This window comes from Anolis carolinensis, chromosome 6 (assembly GCF_035594765.1).
Source record: "Anolis carolinensis isolate JA03-04 chromosome 6, rAnoCar3.1.pri, whole genome shotgun sequence".
NCBI classification, from domain to species: domain Eukaryota; kingdom Metazoa; phylum Chordata; class Lepidosauria; order Squamata; family Dactyloidae; genus Anolis; species Anolis carolinensis.
In genome coordinates, this window is record NC_085846.1 from 13,093,386 (window position 1) to 13,114,754 (window position 21,369).

A 21,369-nucleotide genomic window follows, 5' to 3' on the forward strand; every position below is an offset into this window, starting at 1 on the left:
AACTACCTCACATCCAGAATTGCTTTCCTTTTTTAGGACAATAGTCTTCTAATGGCTGGTGGAGACTGTTCTATTCACATGATGGATCTCGAATCTGGAAGCTTTACTGTGAGTATTTGGAGCCTAAGATGAACAATTTGTGGGGAAGATGGTCAATATCTCTTAATTTTTGCACAAACTCAAACTGATCTAATCTTTTGTTACTAAATCTGGATAAAAGGGTCTAGCCTGTCAACCTTCTCAGCAGATAATGAATTTTTGTGTCCATTTACTTTTCTTCCAAACTCACAAACTTAAAACTTATTTTGAAAAACCCTACATTCTTAGAGTTTCGGTTTGCAACAATGATATAGTATCGTAATACAGTAAGACCCCTGAAATCATGGCACCCATACTAGCGGTTTCACATACCCAGACCTGGGGAAAAATGTTCTCTAGAAATTTTTCAGGTTCTCTAGATCAGAGCTTCTTACACTTTTTCTTCTGGTGACCTCTTTCTGCCCAAGAAATTTTTACGTGACCCCAGATACATAGGTACATAATGTAAAATAGTTATTAAAAAGTCAAACATTTGCTGATAATAAATCAGTATTTGCAAGACTTACTAAACAGGCTGTTTCTCCTTTTTGTGCATTATGGCCAAAGCATTTTCCACAGAGTCCATTGTAAACACTGTACTTCGTTGCTAACAGATTTGTGTAAATGACTGGCATCAGAAACTTTTTTACTGTTGCCAATTTTTTTCACAACCCCAACATTGAGCTAAGGGGACCCCATTTGGAGTTGGGGTGCACAGTTCAAGTAGTGACTGGTATGCTTCTTTTGGAAGTTTCCATAAAGCTGAGAGAAATTCTTAGAGAAGGATGCCTTTGTTGCAATGTCTAGGTCCTCTGATGGAAGTATTTTTGGACCTGAAGTCGGGTAATTAATGGTGTTTGATTATTGTATCTTTGGTTTCATCTAAGTATGGTATAACCCGGAATGTATCTCACATATATATGAGGGTCTTACTATACAAGAACCTTCCCCAGAAAGGGAAGTGCTATGTTACAACTATTTTCTCAGTCAACACTGAGCACCTCCATGTAGTTCTGTTTTATACCTCATTTTTCAGGTTCAAAAAAACCTTAGTATTTCCACAATTCCATTGCAGATATTACTGTACATATTTTGCTCAAGATATAGTACAATACAGTGGTTCTATTTGCTCCCCTCCCTTCCTGTTAGTCTTCTCTGTTGACTTCCTGGAAACGTTTAGTACTTTGAACATATGTAATGACTGTTTACAAGATAACAATTCTAGATGGGATGGTATAACTAATTGTTGCTTCTAGATAATTTTAAGGCAAAATTTCTCCCGTTTCAAACTTATTTGAAGCCCTGCGTCTATAATTGTGCCTTTTTCTTTTTAAATAATCTGTAGATATGGTTCCCAGGACTGTATGGAATTGTATTGCTTTTTTTCCTCCTGAACATCATTGCCAGTTTAGACAATAATAATAATAATAATAATAATAATAATAATAATAATAATAATAATAATAACAACAACAACAACTTTATTTATAACCCGCTTCCATCTCCCCGAGGGGGGAGCGGTTCACATGGGGACATTTCTGCTAAATGAAAAGCTTTTGTAATCCACTTTTCTTCTGTTGGTATTTGTAAATTTTCCCCAAGCTTGGGGCATATAATATTATCTGCCTGACGATCATATATTGTAATGTTTTTGCGTTTATTGATTTCACTTGTTCATTTTGTAGTCTTAGTAAAATTAGTTCAGGGTTTAATTGTGTGGCTTAGAAAAAAAATGTAGTTTTTGTATCAAATTCCAAAACTGTTTTGATTTAGATCAGGTCTACCTAGTTCTGTTTTCTGACACCCAAGTGTTATATCCATGAACCGTTTGTTTAATCAGCCCCACTGCTGGCATGGTGGGTTTTAATTACCTCTGCTCTGTCTTGCGCACAGCATGAATTTCAGGGTCACAGCGATTACATCCACTGCCTGGCTCTTCGAGAGCAGCTCCGGGAGTGTTTGTCAGGGAGCGAGGATGGCACTGTGAGGCTTTGGGGTAAGGACCTGTGGTTTGGGGTTCCTTTCCAGTCTTCCACCAGCTTCTTAGTTACTTGCTTTTGTATCTTGGGAAGTTTGTCTTCAAATGTATATGCTTCCAGCTCCTTTAGAATCAGCTACAGAGGTTGTAGTACACTTTCCTAAAGAATTCCTTAAATCTAGATTCTATCTAGGCAGAACCTTATCAGTGGTGGCCCCAGTAGATGCAGTCCCCAAGTTACAAACATCTGACTTGCAAATGACTCATAGTTAAGAACGGTGGTGAGACAACAGGAAGTGAGAGAAATCTACCCCTAGGAAGGGAAATTCACTCCTGAAAGAGTTATTATGGGGGAAAGGAGTCTCTACTGAAGTTTTATCTCCAATCCTTGTTTCCACAACAAGCCAAAATTTTCAATGATCACAGGGACAGAAAGTGAGATGAAATCTTCTGAACAGGGGCACAGACTGCAAAACAAACACCACAGGGGTGTTAACCCTTGTCTATGCTATCCAAAGCTAGCTGTGTGTATGCGTGTGTGTATGTATGTACGTACATATGTACATATATACATACATGGCTGTAGTTACACTTAAAAACATACCTGTTCTGACTTACATAGAAATTCAACTTAAGAACAAATCTACAGAACCTATCTTGTTCATAACTTGCATTGCCTGCATTGTGGAACCAGCTTTTTAACTGAACACAGAGCCTGAAAAAAAAATCTTTTTTGGATTACAGCCGGCCATGATGGCTACATAATTCTAGGAGTTGAGGAACAATTTTTTTTCTCATAACTGAAAAGACTGCCAAAGCTGAACATGCAGGAATTTAGGAAGATAATGAAAGAAATGAGCCTTTAATCTAATCTGTCATTTTCCATTATCTGGTAATTGCCAGATTACCAGTGTACACCTACACTTACTAATTTTACTTTTTAAGAATTGTGATTTAGATTTAACATTTACTTTATTGTATGAAGGAACTAACTAAGCCCACTTCCAAGTAGTCCTTGCCTTAAAACCTTCTGAAATTAATGAGGTCATCATAAATGGGCACAGAGACAGACAGACAGATGCTTTGAAATGTATTAAGAAATGGGATATTTATTCTACAAACATGAATTTGTTTCCAGAATGTTTGGGGGCAAACAAGTGCAACATATGCCACAATTACACATTTATTAATTGCTTTATAAAATACTTCCTAATTTTCTTTGGTCCATATGCTAGAATTGTGACAATGGCAAGCTGTACAGTTGGAAAGAGGAAGAAGGTTTTGAGTGCTTTTATTGATGGGAAGATTGAGACTATTTAAATAAATATATTACATTTCTGTTTTTCAGATTTACGTACTGGAAATCAAGTCCAGTCCATTGAGGTGCATAAATATGAGGTACGATTATTCTCCTCCATCTTCCTGCAACTCAAGAGATTTGTTCATCCTCGCTATTTTTAATTCTGCACCTGTCCATCTGCTTCCATATTTTCAATTATTTATGAAATAATCTTTTAACATGCAATTGCTGCTACTAAAAGAGAATGAGAGGAGTATGCAATTCACCCAAAGTTTAATTATTTCACATATGTAACTTCACATTTTACCGAAACAACACAAGCCTTCAGGGGAAATGGAGCATTACTCATTTCTGATCAGGGTCTTCATGCGTTGGGCTTGACATCCTAGCATAACCAATCAGGGAGCCAATTTCCTCTGGGCATTTTCCCTTAACACTCATCTCAACTCCCTTAGGAATGTAACCGGCCGCAGAATGGGAAGTGGATCCGTTGCTTGGCAACAGACTCCGACTGGATGGTAAGTGTGCCTGATTTCTGTCAATGAGCGAGAATTGCAAGACATCCCACAGTGCACTGGGCTAGCGGTCACCCATCCTGGTTGCTCAGTTACTGGGCTTGAGTAGCCTCGTGGGCTCAGCCAGCATCACTAACCTTCATGCCTCCTCCTTTGGAGAACCTTGTTCTGCCTGTGCTTTTCTGAAATTGATGTTCAAGGCAAGGAGCTGGAGAAGTACACAGACTCAGAAATGAGGGCAGCAGGGGATTGTGAATTGTCTGTAGAACAAGCAAAAGAATTGAGGAGACAATATGTGTCATCAAAAGATTTTAGGCTCCCTTTGGTTCCCAATCTCCATTTTCCTTCCTATAGGTGTGTGGTGGGGGGCCAGCGCTCACTCTGTGGCACTTGCGGTCAGTTACACCTACAACGATATTTCCCTTGCCCCAATGCCAGCAGCAAGTCATGTTTTACCAGGACCTGGTAAGTCTTCTTCCTCTGGACTAAAGATCTATAGCAGGCAGGCTGTTAGGAATTGTGGAAGTTGAAGTCCAAAACCCCTGGAGGGCTGAAGTTTGCCCAAGCCTGATCTATAGTGTCCCTTCTTTCTCGGCCTCATTCCTCACTGCCCTTTCGTCTTTTAATTCCTGAATTGCTCCCACTCTTGCTTCTTTGGATTTTCAAGGGGACATGCAGCATTTTTCCCTACTCCTACTCTCTGAAAAGGGACTTTTTTTTTACTTCAACTGGCTATGCCATTTGGTGTAGTCCAAAGTGTAGCTTTTCCAAGCTCTGCCCTTCTCACTCTTTCATGCTTGGAATTGCCTTTTACTTGCTCGTATCTCACCTATATTTGCAGTAATTATCTCTCCCCCACCCCCCGCACCTAAATATGTTTCTCTCAGATCCTTTCTGCTGGCCACAGCCCAACCATCAACCATTTACAGATCAGCGGGGAAGTGAAGGCCCAAATCCCTTGCATGCTGCATTGCGTCCACTCTCTTTCCATCAATGAACAATCGCCAGAGCACAAGGTACCTTATAAATTGGAAATTGTATGTAAAAAAGTCGTACTACATCCTGTTAGTGGCATACGCACATACATGCATGACATTTTGTTGGTTTTGCAGAGGTTAGTATTCCCTCCCTCCATAGTATCCAAAGCATCTTTCTTAGACTTGCTGTAGAACATTGAAGCCCTGTCTTGCAGGGCTATTCTATGGCTTATGCAGATTAGGCAGGGTTTGAGATGTCTGGCTGTGTTCCCGTAGCCAGAAGAGAGATGATCACATCACTGCTGAGGTCTACTGAGTACACCAGTTTCAGTTTGTTGCAGTCATTTCTTGTCTAGCTACAGAGGCATAATCAGGCACCTCTCCAGTTTTCCTTACTCCTCCTCTTTGGATGGAATGGTAATTTCAGGGTCCATACAAAGCATCCAGAGGTGTGGTAAATGGTTCAGGGTGCATAGGTTTGCATGTGGAACAACGGTGCCAGTGACTCATACAGGATTGCAGCCATAGTGTCCTCTAAAAAGAAGGAGGCTTCTGTGAATTTTGAATCTTCTTGGTGGTGTTCAATGCAATTTTGAACAATCATTCTGAAAAATGTGAATTTGGAATTGGAAGTGAGAGATGTCGAAGATTTGAAAGAAGAGGGATGGCCCTGGGGCAGTGGAAGGGGCTTCAGGAGTCTTCAACCCATTGAAAAATTTCTTGCTCTCTCCATCCCCAGGTCCTGACCGCTGCCGGAAGCAGCCACTGCATTGATGTCTTTACTAACTTCGGTTATCGGGCCTTTTCCCTTGTCTTCACCTAGTACTCCTTTTTTCTCTTCTTTGTGGATAATTGTATATATATATTTTTTACAAATCTTGAGTATGGATAAAAAGTACCTGTGTATAGCAGGTCACCTTGCCAGCTATCTCTGGGGATAAACAAGCAGCTCCATTGTTGACTTGCCTCTGGTCAGTTCCACTAAGGAGAAAAATGCCTCTGAAACTGTATTCCTCAGCATGCTTGTTTAGGAACAAACTGCACAGGTTTACAATTATTGTAGAGGCTTGGAGAGGTTATCTAGGCTGTATTGTTGTGGGAGGAGGAATTCTGGGAGCTGTAATCCAAAAAGAGTCACTTCTTCCAATAATGTGTATTGTGTCATTGAACAGAACAGCAGGCTGCCCATTTTTGCTGCAAGCTGAAGCCTTCAGTTGCTCAATCAGAATACTTGTTATGTCACAGGAAATGATGTGTAAATCATTCAGATTAGGTGCATTAAAATACTGTTTTTTAAGGTTGAGAAATAGACTATTTAATTTCATGTGTTTACAACTTTATTCCATCTTTCCTTCAAGAGGCTAAAAGATAGAATACATAGTCTCTTTCTATTTCTTATGAAACTCCAGTTCATATATGTTATGTTGAAGAACAGCGATTGGGAAAAATCTCTGTGAGCTTTTTGGCTGAGTGGAGACCCAAGTCCAGGTGTCCCATGTCTGGGTGGGGATGATGGGAGTTTTAAAACTGGGGAGGGGGCACATTGAAGAAGCCTGCTATAGCCATCATATCATATTGGCTCTCATACAGAGCTTCACATATGAACCTGACAGCAGCAGGAAACAAGAAGGAGCTATTCAGGGGTGATCTGCCTACTTGAGGCCCTTCTCTATTTTGGTCAAATTTGGTCCATAGGATTTAAAGCTTTAGTCCCTCTGCCTTGTAAGGACTGGAATAATCTTTTCATGGAAAATTGAGAAAAATAAAGTGAGAGGAGTACTCTTGGGGAACAAGAATGCTCTCAACCTGATGCTCTTCTCCTAAGCTTCTCCTGCCTCGGACATTTCCACACTCTCATACATATGTCCATCCTCCATTCTTTTCAGTTCCTTCAGATCTTCCTTATGTTCTTCCTTGAACATCCGAAGGGCTGCCATCATTTCTTCATAGGCACCATCATGTTGTGGCTCAGAATCGGGCATCAGGTATTGCATGGTATTGGTCAGCATCACTTCGGCCTCACAGCAGAGGGCCTCCAAGCCTAAAGGCCTGTAGATGGCATTGCCGGATTTGTAGCACCTGCTGAAGAGGTTGACAGATACCAAGAAGTAGTGAGGGAGGTTCCCCTTGTTGAGGGTGTGGATTAGGAGCCTTAGGAGGGTCTGGATTGAGGACAGGAGAGTCTCCCATTGTGACGTCTGAGGATAGATTTCACAGCACCACAACAGAATGGTCTACAAGAGAAGAAGAAATGTTAGATAGACATGATAGTCATTAATTGTGGTCTATAGCTCATGAGTCCCAAAGACAGAGACCATCAAGGGACACCTAGTACCAAATAGGTAGCACCTCCCCCCCCCCCCCCAAAAAAAATCTATATACCTATCATCTGAAATGATGGTATATAGCATTTTTAGAATTTTTGCTTTCATCACCCCCAGGATTCCTAGTGATATTGTTTACTCAGCAAGCGTACCTTGAGGTGGTAGGAAGTCAGGATGCTGCCATATTCTGGTGTCCATCTTGTCATGTTGATAAACTTCAGCACCCGCAGAGCTGCCCCTCTGTGTCCCCCATCTGCATCAATATCTTCGAGAAGCTGAGTTTCCGCTCGGCTAAAACAGAGCCTAACACCAGGTCGAGACTATAAGAATGTGGCATTTACAATCAGCTAATATAGTTTAAGAAAAGTCAAACAGCACATGTTTGACTGCTATGAAGCCAATTCCCAGCGTTTTCAGTGGGGCTAACTTCTGAGTAAGTGTGCAAACGACTAGAGCACAAAGAAATATTTACACAGTAGAATAAATGTGGTTTGCAACCACTTTAACTACCATGTCTCAATGCTATGAATTACTGGAATTGTAGTTGATTTTAGAGTGCTGACACCTCCCCAAACTACAACTCCTAGGATTCCATAGAATTGAGAAATGACAGTTTAAATGGTGTTAAATTGCATTGATTCTACAGAGTAGGTGTACCCTAAGACCTGAAGTGACTGCTGAATGAATTCAAACTACAATGAAAGAGATTCTACCTAAACATTAGGTAAACTTAATGGTGAAAGCTTTTTGGCAAAGGAATATGCTGCCTTGGAAGGTGGTGGGGGTCTCCTTTTCTGAAAGTTTCTAAGCAAAGGCTGCATGGCCATATGTCAGGAGTGCTTTAATTATATGTTCCTACGTGGCAGAACAGGGTTGGACTGGATGGCTCTCGTGGTCTCTTATGAGTCCACTTAAAATTTCTCATCTTAAGAATATGAAAATCTGCTTTGAAATGGAATCCCTTTTAATTTTCAAGAGTAAAACTCAGGAAGTGCTCCAGCTCAGTCAGTCAGCTTTGGATTTTGAAATCATTTCTGGATTTGTGACGATTAGATTTATTTTCTTACCTCCAAAATCCTCCTTTGGAGACCAGCTCCGGCCCAACTTCTCGGACCACTCTGGCTTTCCGGAGGAAGTTGGCCCTTTCATTGGTCAGGTCTCCGTCCCACCAGTCGGAAAGGTGGGCGAGGTCCTCCCGTAACCACTGGTTGGAGAGCTTGAAGGCCCCCAGGACGGCAGGCACCAACCTCACTGGGACATTGTCACAGCCATCATTGAAGGTCAGTTGGATGGCTGGACCATCCAGATCCAAGGCCTCCAGTCTGAAACCTCCTATCAGAGCATAAAGAAAAGAGATGTTATTCTAGGAATACGTATGTTGCTAATTTAATATGCCCTTAATTTTGTTACAGTGTTTTTCCAGGTGGAAATGCTAAAGGTGCTACTCGACTTCTAGAAAATAATATAGTGTACTGGAAGTCCCCGAGTTACAAATCCCCGACTTACAAACGACTCGTAGTTAAGAATGAAGTGAGACAACAGGAAGTGAGAGAAATCTACCTCTAGGAAGGGAAATTGAGTCTTGAAAGAGTTCTTATGGCGAAAAAGTGTCTCAAGTAAAGCTTTATCACCAATCCTTTCCACAAGCCAATTCAAACAAGCCAAGTCAAAATCTAATTAACACAGACAGAAAATGAGGGAATCTTCTGAACAGGGGCACAGACAGCAAAACTCCACAGCGTGTTAACCCTTTCCTATGCTACCCATATATATATCTGGAGTTGCATTTAAGAAATGTACCCTTTCCGACTCACAAACGAATGCAACTTAAAAACAAACTTATGGAACCTATCTTGTTCATAATGAGGGAGGGCGGGCAAATGAAGGAGGGCGGCAAAGACTGGGTCAACTGGCTTCTATGATTTTCTTTCCTCTCTCCACTGAATAACCCTCAATTTATCCATTAGTCACATCAAAAACTCATAATTTTGGCCAAAAAAACCTGCCCGTGATATCTGATCTTTGAGGAAGGCACCTGACAACAGCTACCTGTTGTCAAAGTTTGAACGATTTAACCCCCCAAAATAAATAAGTTCACCTCTTATGTGATGGTCTATCTTGGGAACTCGGGAAGGGAAGAGTCTTCGCTGGAACACTGGGTCTAGGTTGGAAAAGGCAGAAAGAAATTGCTGCATTAATTTAAGCAAAGAGTTATGAATGGTGCAGAATCTCAGAATGGGAAATAACTGGAAAATAGCATTGCTTATTTAATTTTCTTTGAACTCACCATTTTGCCGAGGATGGGTATATGCTGGCAAAATGGGAAGAAAAACAAGAGAAAACGAGTTAAGAAAAAAACCGTCGAAGGAAACAGCTGTCCATCGTTTTTTTCCTGCCATGATTTCTGAACATTTAAGAGCTACATATTAAGAAAGTAATGTTTTAAAAAATATAGCATTCCCCCTTAATGGCAAAAAAAGAGAAACTCTTAATTTTACACCCCTTTAATTGCCATAGCTCACTGCTATGGCATCCTGGGAGTTGGAGTTTTGCAAGTTCTTTAGCCTTATCTGCCAAAGAGCACTGATGTCTCACCAAACTACAACTCACAAGATTCCATAGCACTGAACCATGGCAATTAAAGTGGTTTCAAACCACATTCATACAACAATGCATATGCACCCCTTTGCTCAGTATCTAAGTTAAACTTTCAGAACAAGGGTGACAACCTGCATTTCCCTAGAAGGGCCACATGTTTTCTCACTTTAAGCAATAAATACCAGGAAGTCTGAAGTATCCCAGTCACCAGATAGTGAAACTTCTATGTCTGAGGATTATGGGGAGATGCTACTCTGCTGTGTGAACCCTACCTGGATCCAAGGCAGTTTGAACACAACGGTGCAAATCCTTCAAGATTTGTTTAGGTTCTAGGTTGTGGTGACTTAGGCTCTCCTGTGAAAAAAAAAGGGAAGAAGGTTGTTGAGTCCTCAAGAACTGAGCTTGGACATCAAACTGCATTCATTCTACCGTGTAAATGCACCCATTGTTTCCATTTGCATTGTTTTATATTTATTGGCACCAGTATTCCTTGGCAGGGAAGGTGAAAGACCTTATAAAACTACAGCTTCTATGAATCCATAGGCCTTAACCATGGTGCTTAAAGCGGTGTCCAACTATATTCATTCTACAGTGAGGATGTACTGGGCTTTGCACAGTGGGCTAAATTGCTGTGCTGCAGCAAATCCTGACAATCGAAAGGTCAGCAGCTCAAGCCCGAGTTGGGGTGAGCATCTGCCATCAGCCCCAGCCCACCTGCCCACCTAGCAGATTGAAAGCAGAAATGTGAGTAGATAAATAGGTACCGAGCCCAGGTCAGGGTAAGCACCTGCCATCAGCCTCAGCTCACCTGCCCACCTAGCAGATCGAAAGCTGAAATGTGAGTAGATAAATAGGAACCAAGCCCGGGTCAGGGTAAGCACCTGCCATCAGCCTCAGCTCACCTGCCCACCTAGCAGATTGAAAGCTGAAATGTGAGTAGATAAATAGGTACCGAGCCCGGGTCAGGGTAAGCACCTGCCATCAGCCTCAGCTCACCTGCCCACCTAGCAGATCGAAAGCTGAAATGTTAGTAGATAAATAGGAACCAAGCCCGGGTCAGGGTAAGCACCTGCCATCAGCCTCAGCTCACCTGCCCACCTAGCAGATCGAAAGCTGAAATGTGAGTAGATAAATAGGTACCAAGCCCGGGTCAGGGTAAGCACCTGCCATCAGCCTCAGCTCACCTGCCCACCTAGCAGATCAAAAGCTGAAATGTGCGTAGATAAATAGGTACCAAGCCCGAGTCAGGGTAAGCACCTGCCATCAGCCTCAGCTCACCTGCCCACCTAGCAGATCGAAAGCTGAAATGTGAGTAGATAAATAGGTACCGAGCCCGGGTCAGGGTAAGCTCCTGCCATCAGCCTCAGCTCACCTGCCCACCTAGCAGATCAAAAGCTGAAATGTGAGTAGAGAAATAGGTACCGAGCCCGGGTCAGGGTAAGCACCTGCCATCAGCCTCAGCTCACCAGCCCACCTAGCAGATCGAAAGCTGAAATGTGAGCAGATAAATAGGTACCGCTTTTAGCGAGGAGGTAAGAGAAGGCATGCTCCTCTGCATGGATGATGGAGTGATAGCACCCCCCCCCCTCCAAATGGCCAGAGTTGAGCACAGTCTTCAAGATTCTAGAAATAAGATTGGAAATGCCTTTACCTCTCTTTGTGTATTGTCTGTCCTTGTAAATTGTATAATGGCATTGAATGTTTGCTGTATGTTTGTTCTGCGTAAGCCACTCTGAATCCCCTTCGAGGTGAGAAGGGCAGGGTATAAATACTGTAAATAAATAAATACCCATTGTTTTAATTTGCATTGCTTTCTACGAATGGTGGACTGCCTTGAGTTCTGATATTGGCAGGGAAGGACCTTGTGAAACACCAATTGTTTAAACTGGCAATTTTTCCTATTTATAAAAATGAAGAAAATACAACCCAAATAAGTAAACAAAGTACAAAAACATGAAAATAAATCAAATAATAATGTAAAAATAAATACAAATAAAGGACATAAAGTAAAAATAAACAAAAATAAATTTGAAATAAACAAGGGAAAGGTAAAGGTTTCCCCCGACATTAAGTCTAGTTGTGTCCGACTCTGGGAGTTGGTTCTCATCTCCATTTCTAAGCTAATTTACATATGTTTTAATTGTTATAATGTATTTTAATGATGTATTTTTATAGTTTTAATTGATTATGTGTACTGTTTTTGTTTTATTATTATGTTATTGGCATTAAATGTTGCCAACTGTTGTAAGCCGCCCTGAGTCCCCCCCGGGTGAGAAGGGTGGGGTATAAATGCTGGAAATAAATAAATAAATACATAAGCTGAAGAATCGGTGTCGTCCGTAGACACCTCCAAGGTCATGTGGCTGGCATGACTGCATGGAGTGCCGTTACCTTCCCACTGGAGCGGTACCTATTGATCTACTCACATTTGCATGTTTTAGAACTGCTAGGTTGGCAGAAGCTGGGGTTAATAGCAGGAGCTCAATCCACTCCCTGGATTCAAACCGCTAACCTTTTGGTCAGCAAGTTCAGCAGCTCAGTGGTTTAACCCGCTGTGCCACCGGGGCAGAAAAAATAAGCAAAAGTAAATTTTAATTTTTTAAAAAGGAAATAAAGTTTAAATTAATAAAAATATTAAATAAAGTAAAAATTAATAAAAATGAAACAAAGTAAAACATTAAAAATTACGCAAAAAAGTAACAATAAATTTAAAATAAACAAGAATAAAGTATAACTAAAAAGGAAATAAAAATAAGGTAACAAAATAAAAATACATTATAAATTCATAAAAACAAAGCCAATAAAGTAAAATAAGTAAAAAAATAAAGGAAATCAATGCGAGCCCCCACTTCTAGTTCCTCCAACTTGTCCAAGTCCGTCTCGTCGTCTTCGTCCTCCCGGCGCGCCTCCTGCCGATGGCAGTGGATCTCCACGTAGATCTCGGCCAGCGCCTCCAGATCCAGCAGGGCTTGGGAGCCCCAGCGATGGAGGGGCAGCCCCTCCTCGCGGAAGATGTAGGTGGGCAGCGCCTGCTTGCACCGCGGAGGCGCCTCGGCCAGCCCTCCGCTCACCGGCGCCAGCTGCGGGTTGTATCTCACCGGGAGGAGGAAGTCGAAACCTGCGGAACTCCCTGCCGCTTGAAGGTGCAGCCCTTCGCCGTAGCTGCCGACCGGGACGGGCTCCCCGGGGAAGAGCCCCGTGCTGGCTTCGTAGGCCCACTGGGACACCTTCCCCAGGGCGCTTTTGGCCAGGAGAAAAGCCCGCCCCGTCCGCCAGGCCTCGTCCCCCGCCAGGAAGACCCGCTCCGTGTAAAAGCGCTCCAGGCTCATCGCTTCGGGCCTAGGCTTCGCGGATGAGGCAATTCCTCGGCTCTCCTTTTCCGTCACAGCTTTCGCTTTCGCTTTGGGACCATTCCTGCCCGATGGATTGGAGGAACTTAGATATCAGGCCTGGGCAAACTTAGGCCCTCCAGGTGTTTTGGACTCCAACTCCCACCATTCCTAACAGGCCCCTTCCTTTCCCCCCTCACCTGCTCACTGCCTCTCCCTTAACCCTTTCCTAAGGCGCACAAAGGCATTGATCAGCAGCTGGATAGACTGGAGAGGGTTGGGGAACGGACTCAGCAGGATGGAAGTTGTAGTTCCCCCTGCATCAAGACACAGTACTGTGACCCCCACCCACAATGGGCCTGGACCACCCGTGGCACACAGAACCCCGATGACCAGGTTTTTGGGGGAATTGACCTTGATTTATTGATTCACCTACATGCCCCCCAATGGCGCAGTGTGTTAAAGCACCTAGCTGCTAAACTTGGGGACCGAAAAGTCACAGGTTCAAATCCGGGGAGCAGAGTGAGTGCTCACTGTTAGCCCCATCTTCTGCCAACCTAGCAGTTCGAAAACATGTAAATGTGAGTAGATCAATAGGTCCAGCGGGAAGGTAACAGCGCTCCATGCAGTCATGCCAGCCACATGACCTTGGAGGTGTCTATGGACAATGCCAGCTCTTCAGCTTAGAAATGGAGATGAGCGCCAACCCCCAGAGTCGAACACAACTAGACTTAATGTCAGGAGAAAACCTTTATCTTTAATATCCAGAAGGCTCCAGTTCGTTCTGCTTAGTAAGGAGAGTGGGGTGTGAATTTAGATACAAGGCTTGTGCATATAAAACTCCTTTTCCCCAACCTCACATCTGCAAGTGCTGTTGGGCTGCAACTCACATTATCCCCAGTGTGCCTCCTGGATACTCAAAAGTGATGGGAGTTGCCATTCAGTAACATCAGGGGACCTCATCTTGTCCCTTGATAAAAGAATTCTGGCCATATTTTGTTACAGCGCTCAGACAGCGCAATGGTAATTGTAGGTAGCACTTCCAACCATGAGATGGCACCGTTGTATTTCCATTCGGAATATAATCTGAAATGCTGAAAGGATAAATGTTTATCAACAAAATAAGAATGGAATGAAGTTTAATCAAAAAATCAATGGAACACAGGTGCAAACCACCCTGTTGTTGCTTCCAATAATTCCATTCATTAGTAATTTTTTCTTTTCCATAGTCCCATCCCAGATCCAACGTAAAGATTACACAACACAACTAGAGGTGAACATTGGGTGTGTTGTTGAAGGCTTTCATGGCCTGAATCACAGCATTGTTGTGTGTTTTCCGGGCTGTATGGCCATGTTCAGAAGTATTCTCTCTTGATGTTTCACCCACATCTATGGCAGGCATCCTCAGAGGTTATATACCTCACAACCTCTGAGGATACCTGCCATAGATGTGGGTGAAACATCAGGAGAGAATATTTCTGGAACATGGCCAAACAGCCCGGAAAACACACCACGATTCAGCATTGGGTGTGTTTATTGATTTCTGTCCTCTATGTGGTGATGATTGCAGATGGCTCTGTGGAAAGGGAGGATTGATTCCCGGCCCCAATCTCTGGGTCTTGGTCCCAGTGGAACCCGAGAGCGTTGACCAAAGACCCCGAGCGCCCGCTGATGAAGCGCAGGACCGTGTTGGGGAACATCGGCTCAGCTTCGAAGCCCATCCCGGGACCAAAGTTGGGCCCGAAGGCAAAGACGCGCCCCAGGTTGGTCCGGAACGCAAGGTACTCCACGTAGTTCCCAAAACGCCCCGTGACTTGGATAAATCCCTCTCCGTGGTACAGCTCCATGCCAGACGGGTTGCCCGCCGTACTCCCTTCGGTGACAGACCATGAGTCTCCATAGCGGACCTGAATGCTGCAATGAGTAGAGAGAGAAGGTGTCGGCATGAGTCTCTTTAGTGTGACTATGGTGAAATTCCACCAAAACTGACCATAAAATTGTATCCTCTCTAAGCATCTCTAGGTCCTCTTGCATGCCACTATGGTCAGCATCCAGTGCAAGTTTACCCTAGAATTATACTACAAGGTATAAGGATTCATAGAGAAAACATTTTAATCCAAGCTGTGAATAATCAGATCTGTAACCGTCAAACCCGCAAATGTGGACAGCTGTACGTTTTGTTTGATGCAGCTGCTCAAGGGCCTCGGATGGTTCAGTGCTATGAAATCACAGAAGCTGTGCTTTTACAAGATCTTTAGCCTTCACTGCCTAAGAATGCTGGTGCCACAGCAAACTACAGGACTCCATAGCATTGCGCCATGGCAATCAAAAGTGTCAAACTGCATCAAGTCTAAAGTCTAGACGTACCTTAAGTAGCAATCATGAATGTGGAAGAGTTCTGGTCAACTTAACTAAGGCCCCTTCTACACTGCCAGATAATACACATTATCTGCTTTGAACTGATTTATATGAGTTTACACTGCCATATAATCCCATTCAAAACAAATGATCTGGATTATTTTAGTCCCCTTCTACACTGCCATATAAAATCCAGATTATCTGCTTTGAACTGGATTATATGGCAGTGTAGACTCATACAATCCAGTTCAAATCAGATAATGTGGATCATCTGCTCTGCTGATCTGGATTATATGGCAGAGTAGATCCAGCCTAAGTAGCTAATGTAGAATATTAATTATGTTTTGCAGATTTCAGGTGCTTGATGCACCTCTCTGGTCCTCAAGGTGAATGGGAACGAATCTCAGGGTGAGAGCACTCCTTTGAAAAGTGTAGGTGATCTTCATTTGTTAGACTTTTTCTTTTACTTGCATGTCTGTTGATGCTTAATGTGTGATGCTTAACCGCAGTGCTAAGGTCTGATCCTTAAAACATCACCCTTGCTAACATCTCTATGTCCCACCACTTGTGGCAAGTGATGACTGACATATTGTCTGTCTGTCTGTCTGTCTATCTCATTTCTTTGCTGCCTTTCTCCCAAAATGAGACCCAACACTGCTCCTAGACACAGGCAATTTAAAATATATTCACAATGAAATCAAATAGCAATGAAAACCAGCACAGCATATAATCATTTTCAAGACTAACAGCAGTTTTAAAAGATAAAACACTAATAAAATGCTCCCCCAACACTTTAAAAGCCTGCTTAAACACACAATTTTGGCATTGAATCCTCAGGGTCTCTGACAGTCCCTTCCTGGCAATCCTTGTCTCTAAAGATATACATACCTTAAGAGGTACCTGTCATTTGCTCTTATTTTTAGGGCAGTCACGGGGCCATCCAGTTCATTATTCGAATGGTCAAAATATTCTCCACTGTCACCACCAAATTCTCCAGAGAAAGAGGCAAGCCTTGCCAGGGCTGGATCCATACAAAAAGATGCGTGAAAGGTGTAATAAATAAATAATAATAATACATGATAATACACTTATTTATATTCCTCAGAGGAACTCAGAGCAGATTACAGAACACATATGAGGCAAACATTCAATGCCCTTTACACAGCGACATACAATACACATAGAGAGGTAAAGATCTTCCTCTTCTTTCATCTTACGGTCTTACCTTTTATGTGTTTTTAATGTAATTTTTATCCTGTATTGTTGTTTTAATTGATATATTGCATTACTGTTTTATCTGTTTTATATTGTGATTGTATTATGTTGCTTATATTTTGTTCTTATGTTGTTTGGGCCTCTGCCCCATGTAAGTCGCCCCGAGTCCCCACGGGGAGATGGTGGTGGGGTATAAATAAAGTTTATTTTATTTTATTATTATTATTATTCAGCATCTGGAGGCGATGCTCAACTTCTGGCCATGGGGAGGTGCTTTTGTTCTGTTTTCCCATGCTTAGGAGCCAGAGGTTCTGTGAAATGGTGGGAAATCAAAAGTTTTTGCTGCCAGCTGCTTACGTCCACCTCACATAACACAAATAATGACCAAATGGGGAATAAAGCTGGAGAGAAATTGAGGATCGGAGAGACGAAAGAGCTGGGCTGTTACAGTGGAAGTGGTCAGCTGGCAGGAAAAAAAAGTTTTGATTTTTGAAGATTTCAAACAAGGGAGGCTTAGTGGGATTATAAATAATAATAATCTTTTGAAAGCTAAATAATTACACTAAGCATTCCAGTACACAATAAATGGAGATTATATTATTAGTATGCAGTTCCCCCACCCTTTCAGTCTGGGAGCCAGATCTGGCTCTTCTGTTAATTGTTCTGTTTTGGCACCCTCCAGAACTTTGATCTGTTGTGCTTTAATTATCGGGATTATGGGATTCCTGCAGGAAGTTCAATCTTGGCAGCTAACAAAAGACAAAGAAGCTTAGAAGTTAGGGGATAATTATCATCTGAGATATTAGAATTTTCAATAATTTAATCCAAGACATGCAGTATAGTCAAAACCGCAGTCGTCTGCTGCCTTTTAATGGGATTCAGGTTGCCGTGTTATAACCTGCTCCAAAAGCTATTTTATTAAAATAAGCCTGATCTATCATGGTGAATGTACTCTTCATTCTACCTGTTGATTTATGACGACCTTATCAATTTCGTAGAGCTTTCTTAGGCAAAGCACACTCAGAGCTAAGTATGAAATAGAGCCTATGGCATGTAATATTATTGGTGGTCTCCCATCGAAATACTAGCCAGGGCTGACCCTCCTTAGCTTCCAAGACCATTACAAGATCTGGTATTTGTAGCCTTTTTAAGGCATGCTAGCAACTCTTGCGGAATGATAGTCATTATAATAATTATAATAGTGTAAGGTGATTGTTATCTGGTGTTTTTGCACTACATAGATATAGGAATTTGATCTACTTTGTGTTGTTGAAGGCTTTCATGATCGTAATCACTGAGTTGCTGTGAGTTTTCCGGGCTGTATAGCCATGTTCCAGAAGCATTCTCTACTGATATTTCACCCATATCTATGACAGGCACCCTCAGAGGTTGTGAGGTCTGTTAGAAATTAGGCAAGCGGGGTTTATATATCTGTGGCATGTCCAGGGTGGGAGAAAGAACTCTTGTCTGTTTCAGGCAAGTGTGACTGTCTTAATGTTGCCTGGCTGCCAGTGTTGCAATTTGAAGCCAGGCTTTGAAGCTGTAAGTCTATTCAATGCTAATCAAGGTGGCCAATTGCACCATTCACACTTGCCTTAAACAGACAAGACTTCTTTCTCCCACCCTGGGCATTCCACAGATATATAAACACCACTTGCCTAGTTTCCAGCAGACCTCACAACCTCTGAGAGTGCCTGCCATAGAGGAGGGCAAAATGTCAGGAGAGAATGCTCCTGGAACATGGTCATACAGCCCAAAAATCTCACAGCAACCCAGTGATTCTACTTTGTCTGCCATGGAATCCTGGGATTTGTAGTTTGATGAGGAATTTAGAGAACTACAGTGGCAGAACTTTCTGGTACAGAATCACAAGTGTATACAAAACTATAAATTCCCCTGATTCTGCAGTGTCTGGCTATGAAAAGCCGAGGCTGGATGGCCATCAGTCCAGAGTGCTTTGATTGTGTATTCCTTCATGGCATAAGGTTGGACTGGATTGCCCTCATGGGTTCTAACTCTACAAATCTATGATTCTGCGATGGTTAAAAATGGATCCAAACTGCTATCACTGTGCAATGTGGGTTCCCCATTGATATCCCATGATAGATGTGTTAAAAGCCAAGGGCCCAAAGTTATTGCCTGAGTCACCTGCCTGAATCGAAATCCAGTCCTGGCAGGACTCCATCCAGTCCCAGAGGATTGCCACTTTTTTTGGATAATAACTTCAGCCCCCCTGCAACTATTGGAAAGTTTGGGGGGCTATCGTCCAAAAAAAAAAAAAGAGAGAGAGGAAAATTTCCAAGCTGCACCCACTCATAAATCAACCCGCTTACCTTGCTGCACATCCTCACATTTCCATCATTCCTATGATTGAAAGGTATAATGCTATTTTGTAACAAGTTCCCTCTTCCTTAATCTTACCTGGGCTTCCTGATACTCCGACACAGAGGAAGGGTAGGAGAATTAATACCATCATCTCAGCGGGTTAAATACAACGGACCTGAAACAAATTAAAGTTACAGTTTATCCAAGACCTTTGGATTTGTTATTTGGTCTGCAGTCCCCTATAGAGCTGAACCCAGTGGGATTTCATTTCTAAACAGGCAAGTGTGTTGTCGGTTCCCATCAAATCGGATTGACTTATGGCGACCCTATAAATGAGAGAGTTGAGATACTCAACCAGGTCTACTCATAAATTCCTGAGCTGGAGCTGCAACTTCAATTTATATTATAAAGCACTCTTGCCTTTGTCTAGTGCCTTCTGCTTTCTCCAGTATTATTGTCTTTTCCAACCAGTTCTGTCATCTCAGCATATGATATAAAGTAAGTTTCATCATACTTGCATCTCATCGGAATTCGGGTGCTTGGCTTGCTATGAAAATCATTTATCTTTATGTCAGTATCCAATACCTATTTGCAAAATTTTGGTAGTTTCTTTTGTGCTTCTCTCAGATTTACCTTGCTTCAGAGGAAGACCTGCGAACGGTGGTTAGGAGCACAGCGGTGTTGTGACCTTCCCCTTTGGTTTGATGCTCAGGAAAGAATTTCATCTGATCACAAGGGTTACTCAGTCCCTCTCCTACAAGAAATAGGGCTTTACCTGGTTGGTTTGGCATCCTCTTGTCTTATTATGGGAGGTTTGTTTTCACCTGTCGTTTGCAGCAGGGAAAACGAACAGGTCTTCTATTGTGTTCTAATATTTCCCCTCCTATTCACCATTCAAAGAGGGGCATTCAGTTCCAAAAGCACTAAGCAATGGACAAATGTGCGCGTGTGTGGGAGGGGATACAAGTGGATTATTCCTTTGCTTATAGAGCTTGGAAATATATTTACTAGCTTGGGTACCCAGCATTGCCCAGGTTATTTGAAAATGTCAATTTTAATTGTACAAAATGCATATTGTTGTAGATTAATTGCAACTGACATCATGCCAGGTTAACCCTGAGAAACTCCATCAGTCCTTAAAGTTTGTTATGTTGGGCAAATTTGCTCTAGATGCATCATTGGTGGGGTTCAGTGTACTCTTTGGCTGTAGGGTAAACTACAACTCCCACTATGGTGGTCAGTCTCCTCAAATCCCTCCAGGAGTCATGGGGGTTCTGTGTGCCAAGTTTGTCCAGGTCCATCATCAGGGGAGATCACAGTTTCCCTGGTTGTGGGTGAACTACAACTCCCAGAAAGGAAAGTCAGTTCCCCACAAACTTCTCCGGTAATCAAATTTCGGTATATCAGGTGTGCGTGCCAAGTTTGGTCCAGATTCATTGGTGTTTGGGTTCACAGTGGTCTCTGGATGAAGGTGAACTACAACTCCCCCAAATCAAGGTGCATTTCCCCCAAAGACCTCCAGTATTTTTTGCTGGTCATGGGGGCTCTGTGTGCCAAGTCTGGTCCAATTCCATCATTGGTGGAGTTCAGAGTGTTCATTGATTGCAGGTGAACTATACATCCCAACTCCAAAATGTCCAGGCCAATTCCCCTCAAAACCGACCAGTATTCAGATTTGGGCATATCGGGTATGCATGCCAAGTGTAGTCCAAATCCATCCTTGTTTGGGTTCATAGTTCACCCTACCATCCTTTAAGAAACAATTGAAAACCTGGGTGTTTGGGCTGGCCTTTGGAGAGACAGCTATTGGATGACCAGCCTCATAATTCTATTCTGAATGTTATTAGGTTCCTTTCATCAGGGTATTTTAATCTAATGAGTTTATCTTATAATGCTGCTCTAGTCCCCCCCCCCCCCCCACCTTTGAAGCTGACTGAATTGCATTGGTGGTTGTTTGATATTATTACTGTTGTATAAACCTTTGTTTTAACTTCTGTTTTATCATCTTCTTGTGTTTTAAACTGTGTATATTGTTAATGTATTTGCGCTATTACTTTTGTAACATTGTGAGCCGTCCCGAGTCCCTACGGGGAGATGGTGGTGGGGTAAAAATATAGTTTTTATTATTATTATTATTATTATTATTATTATTATTATTATTATTATTATTATTATTATTATAGTGCGCTCTGGATGTAGGTGAACTACAACTCTTAAAAATCCCTCCAAAGACCACCAGTTTTATTTTCATGATCATGGGGGTTCTGTGTGCCAACTTAGTTCCAGCTCCAGCACTGCTGGAGTTCAGAGTGCTCTTAGATTTCAGGTGAACTATACATCCCAGTACGTACATCTCCTATGAATCATGGTGA

The 21,369-nt window shown here is 42.4% G+C and overlaps 3 protein-coding genes and 1 long non-coding RNA gene across 5 annotated transcripts in view; 2 read left to right on the forward strand and 2 right to left on the reverse strand.

The window, feature by feature from the left end:
* thoc6 (THO complex subunit 6) overlaps positions 1-6,155 on the forward strand; it is a 10,099-nt gene extending 3,944 nt beyond the window's left edge. For both annotated transcript variants that reach the window (XM_003227692.4, XM_016997537.2), the window contains exons 7-13: positions 37-108; positions 1,972-2,074; positions 3,405-3,454; positions 3,812-3,874; positions 4,226-4,336; positions 4,759-4,887; positions 5,588-6,155. In XM_003227692.4, coding sequence (XP_003227740.3) covers positions 37-108; positions 1,972-2,074; positions 3,405-3,454; positions 3,812-3,874; positions 4,226-4,336; positions 4,759-4,887; positions 5,588-5,671 — 612 coding nt within the window. In that variant the 3' untranslated portion in view covers positions 5,672-6,155. The remainder of the gene's footprint in view (positions 1-36; positions 109-1,971; positions 2,075-3,404; positions 3,455-3,811; positions 3,875-4,225; positions 4,337-4,758; positions 4,888-5,587) is intronic.
* On the reverse strand, positions 3,613-13,344 carry LOC103280824 (uncharacterized). Its single transcript, XM_008121001.3, has 7 exons — positions 12,620-13,344; positions 10,043-10,124; positions 9,460-9,483; positions 9,271-9,333; positions 8,240-8,504; positions 7,325-7,475; positions 3,613-7,082 (listed from the first exon to the last, which is right to left on the reverse strand). Exons 1-7 carry the CDS (start codon positions 13,097-13,099, stop codon positions 6,669-6,671), a joined length of 1,479 nt encoding a protein of 492 aa, XP_008119208.2. The 5' UTR covers positions 13,100-13,344; the 3' UTR covers positions 3,613-6,668.
* On the forward strand, positions 12,776-16,886 carry LOC103280823 (uncharacterized). Its single transcript, XR_507499.3, has 3 exons — positions 12,776-12,913; positions 14,670-14,862; positions 15,808-16,886. It is a non-coding gene; the product is annotated as an uncharacterized LOC103280823 (long non-coding RNA).
* Positions 14,548-19,752, reverse strand: LOC100560152 (zymogen granule membrane protein 16). Its single transcript, XM_062957986.1, has 4 exons — positions 19,631-19,752; positions 19,094-19,172; positions 16,346-16,478; positions 14,548-15,013 (listed from the first exon to the last, which is right to left on the reverse strand). Exons 2-4 carry the CDS (start codon positions 19,146-19,148, stop codon positions 14,650-14,652), a joined length of 552 nt encoding a protein of 183 aa, XP_062814056.1. The 5' UTR covers positions 19,149-19,172; positions 19,631-19,752; the 3' UTR covers positions 14,548-14,649.
* Between the last annotated feature and the right edge of the window lie 1,617 nt (positions 19,753-21,369).

What these genes read in the sequence shown, in the direction of transcription:
- LOC103280824 (XM_008121001.3), bottom strand. Translation starts at nt 13,099, where the DNA reads ATGAGCCTGGAGCGCTTTTACACGGAGCGGGTCTTCCTGGCGGGGGAC. An exon ending in TCAAACTGCCTTGGATCCAG is followed by an intron (nt 9,484 to 10,042) that starts GTAGGGTTCACA and finishes CCATTTTGCCAG; the next exon opens with CATATACCCATCCTCGGCAA. An exon ending in TGACTTCCTACCACCTCAAG is followed by an intron (nt 7,083 to 7,324) that starts GTACGCTTGCTG and finishes CTTCTCTTGTAG; the next exon opens with ACCATTCTGTTGTGGTGCTG.
- LOC100560152 (XM_062957986.1), bottom strand. Translation starts at nt 19,148, where the DNA reads ATGATGGTATTAATTCTCCTACCCTTCCTCTGTGTCGGAGTATCAGGA. An exon ending in CGGAGTATCAGGAAGCCCAG is followed by an intron (nt 16,479 to 19,093) that starts GTAAGATTAAGG and finishes GTATGGATCCAG; the next exon opens with CCCTGGCAAGGCTTGCCTCT. An exon ending in AATGACAGGTACCTCTTAAG is followed by an intron (nt 15,014 to 16,345) that starts GTATGTATATCT and finishes TACTCATTGCAG; the next exon opens with CATTCAGGTCCGCTATGGAG.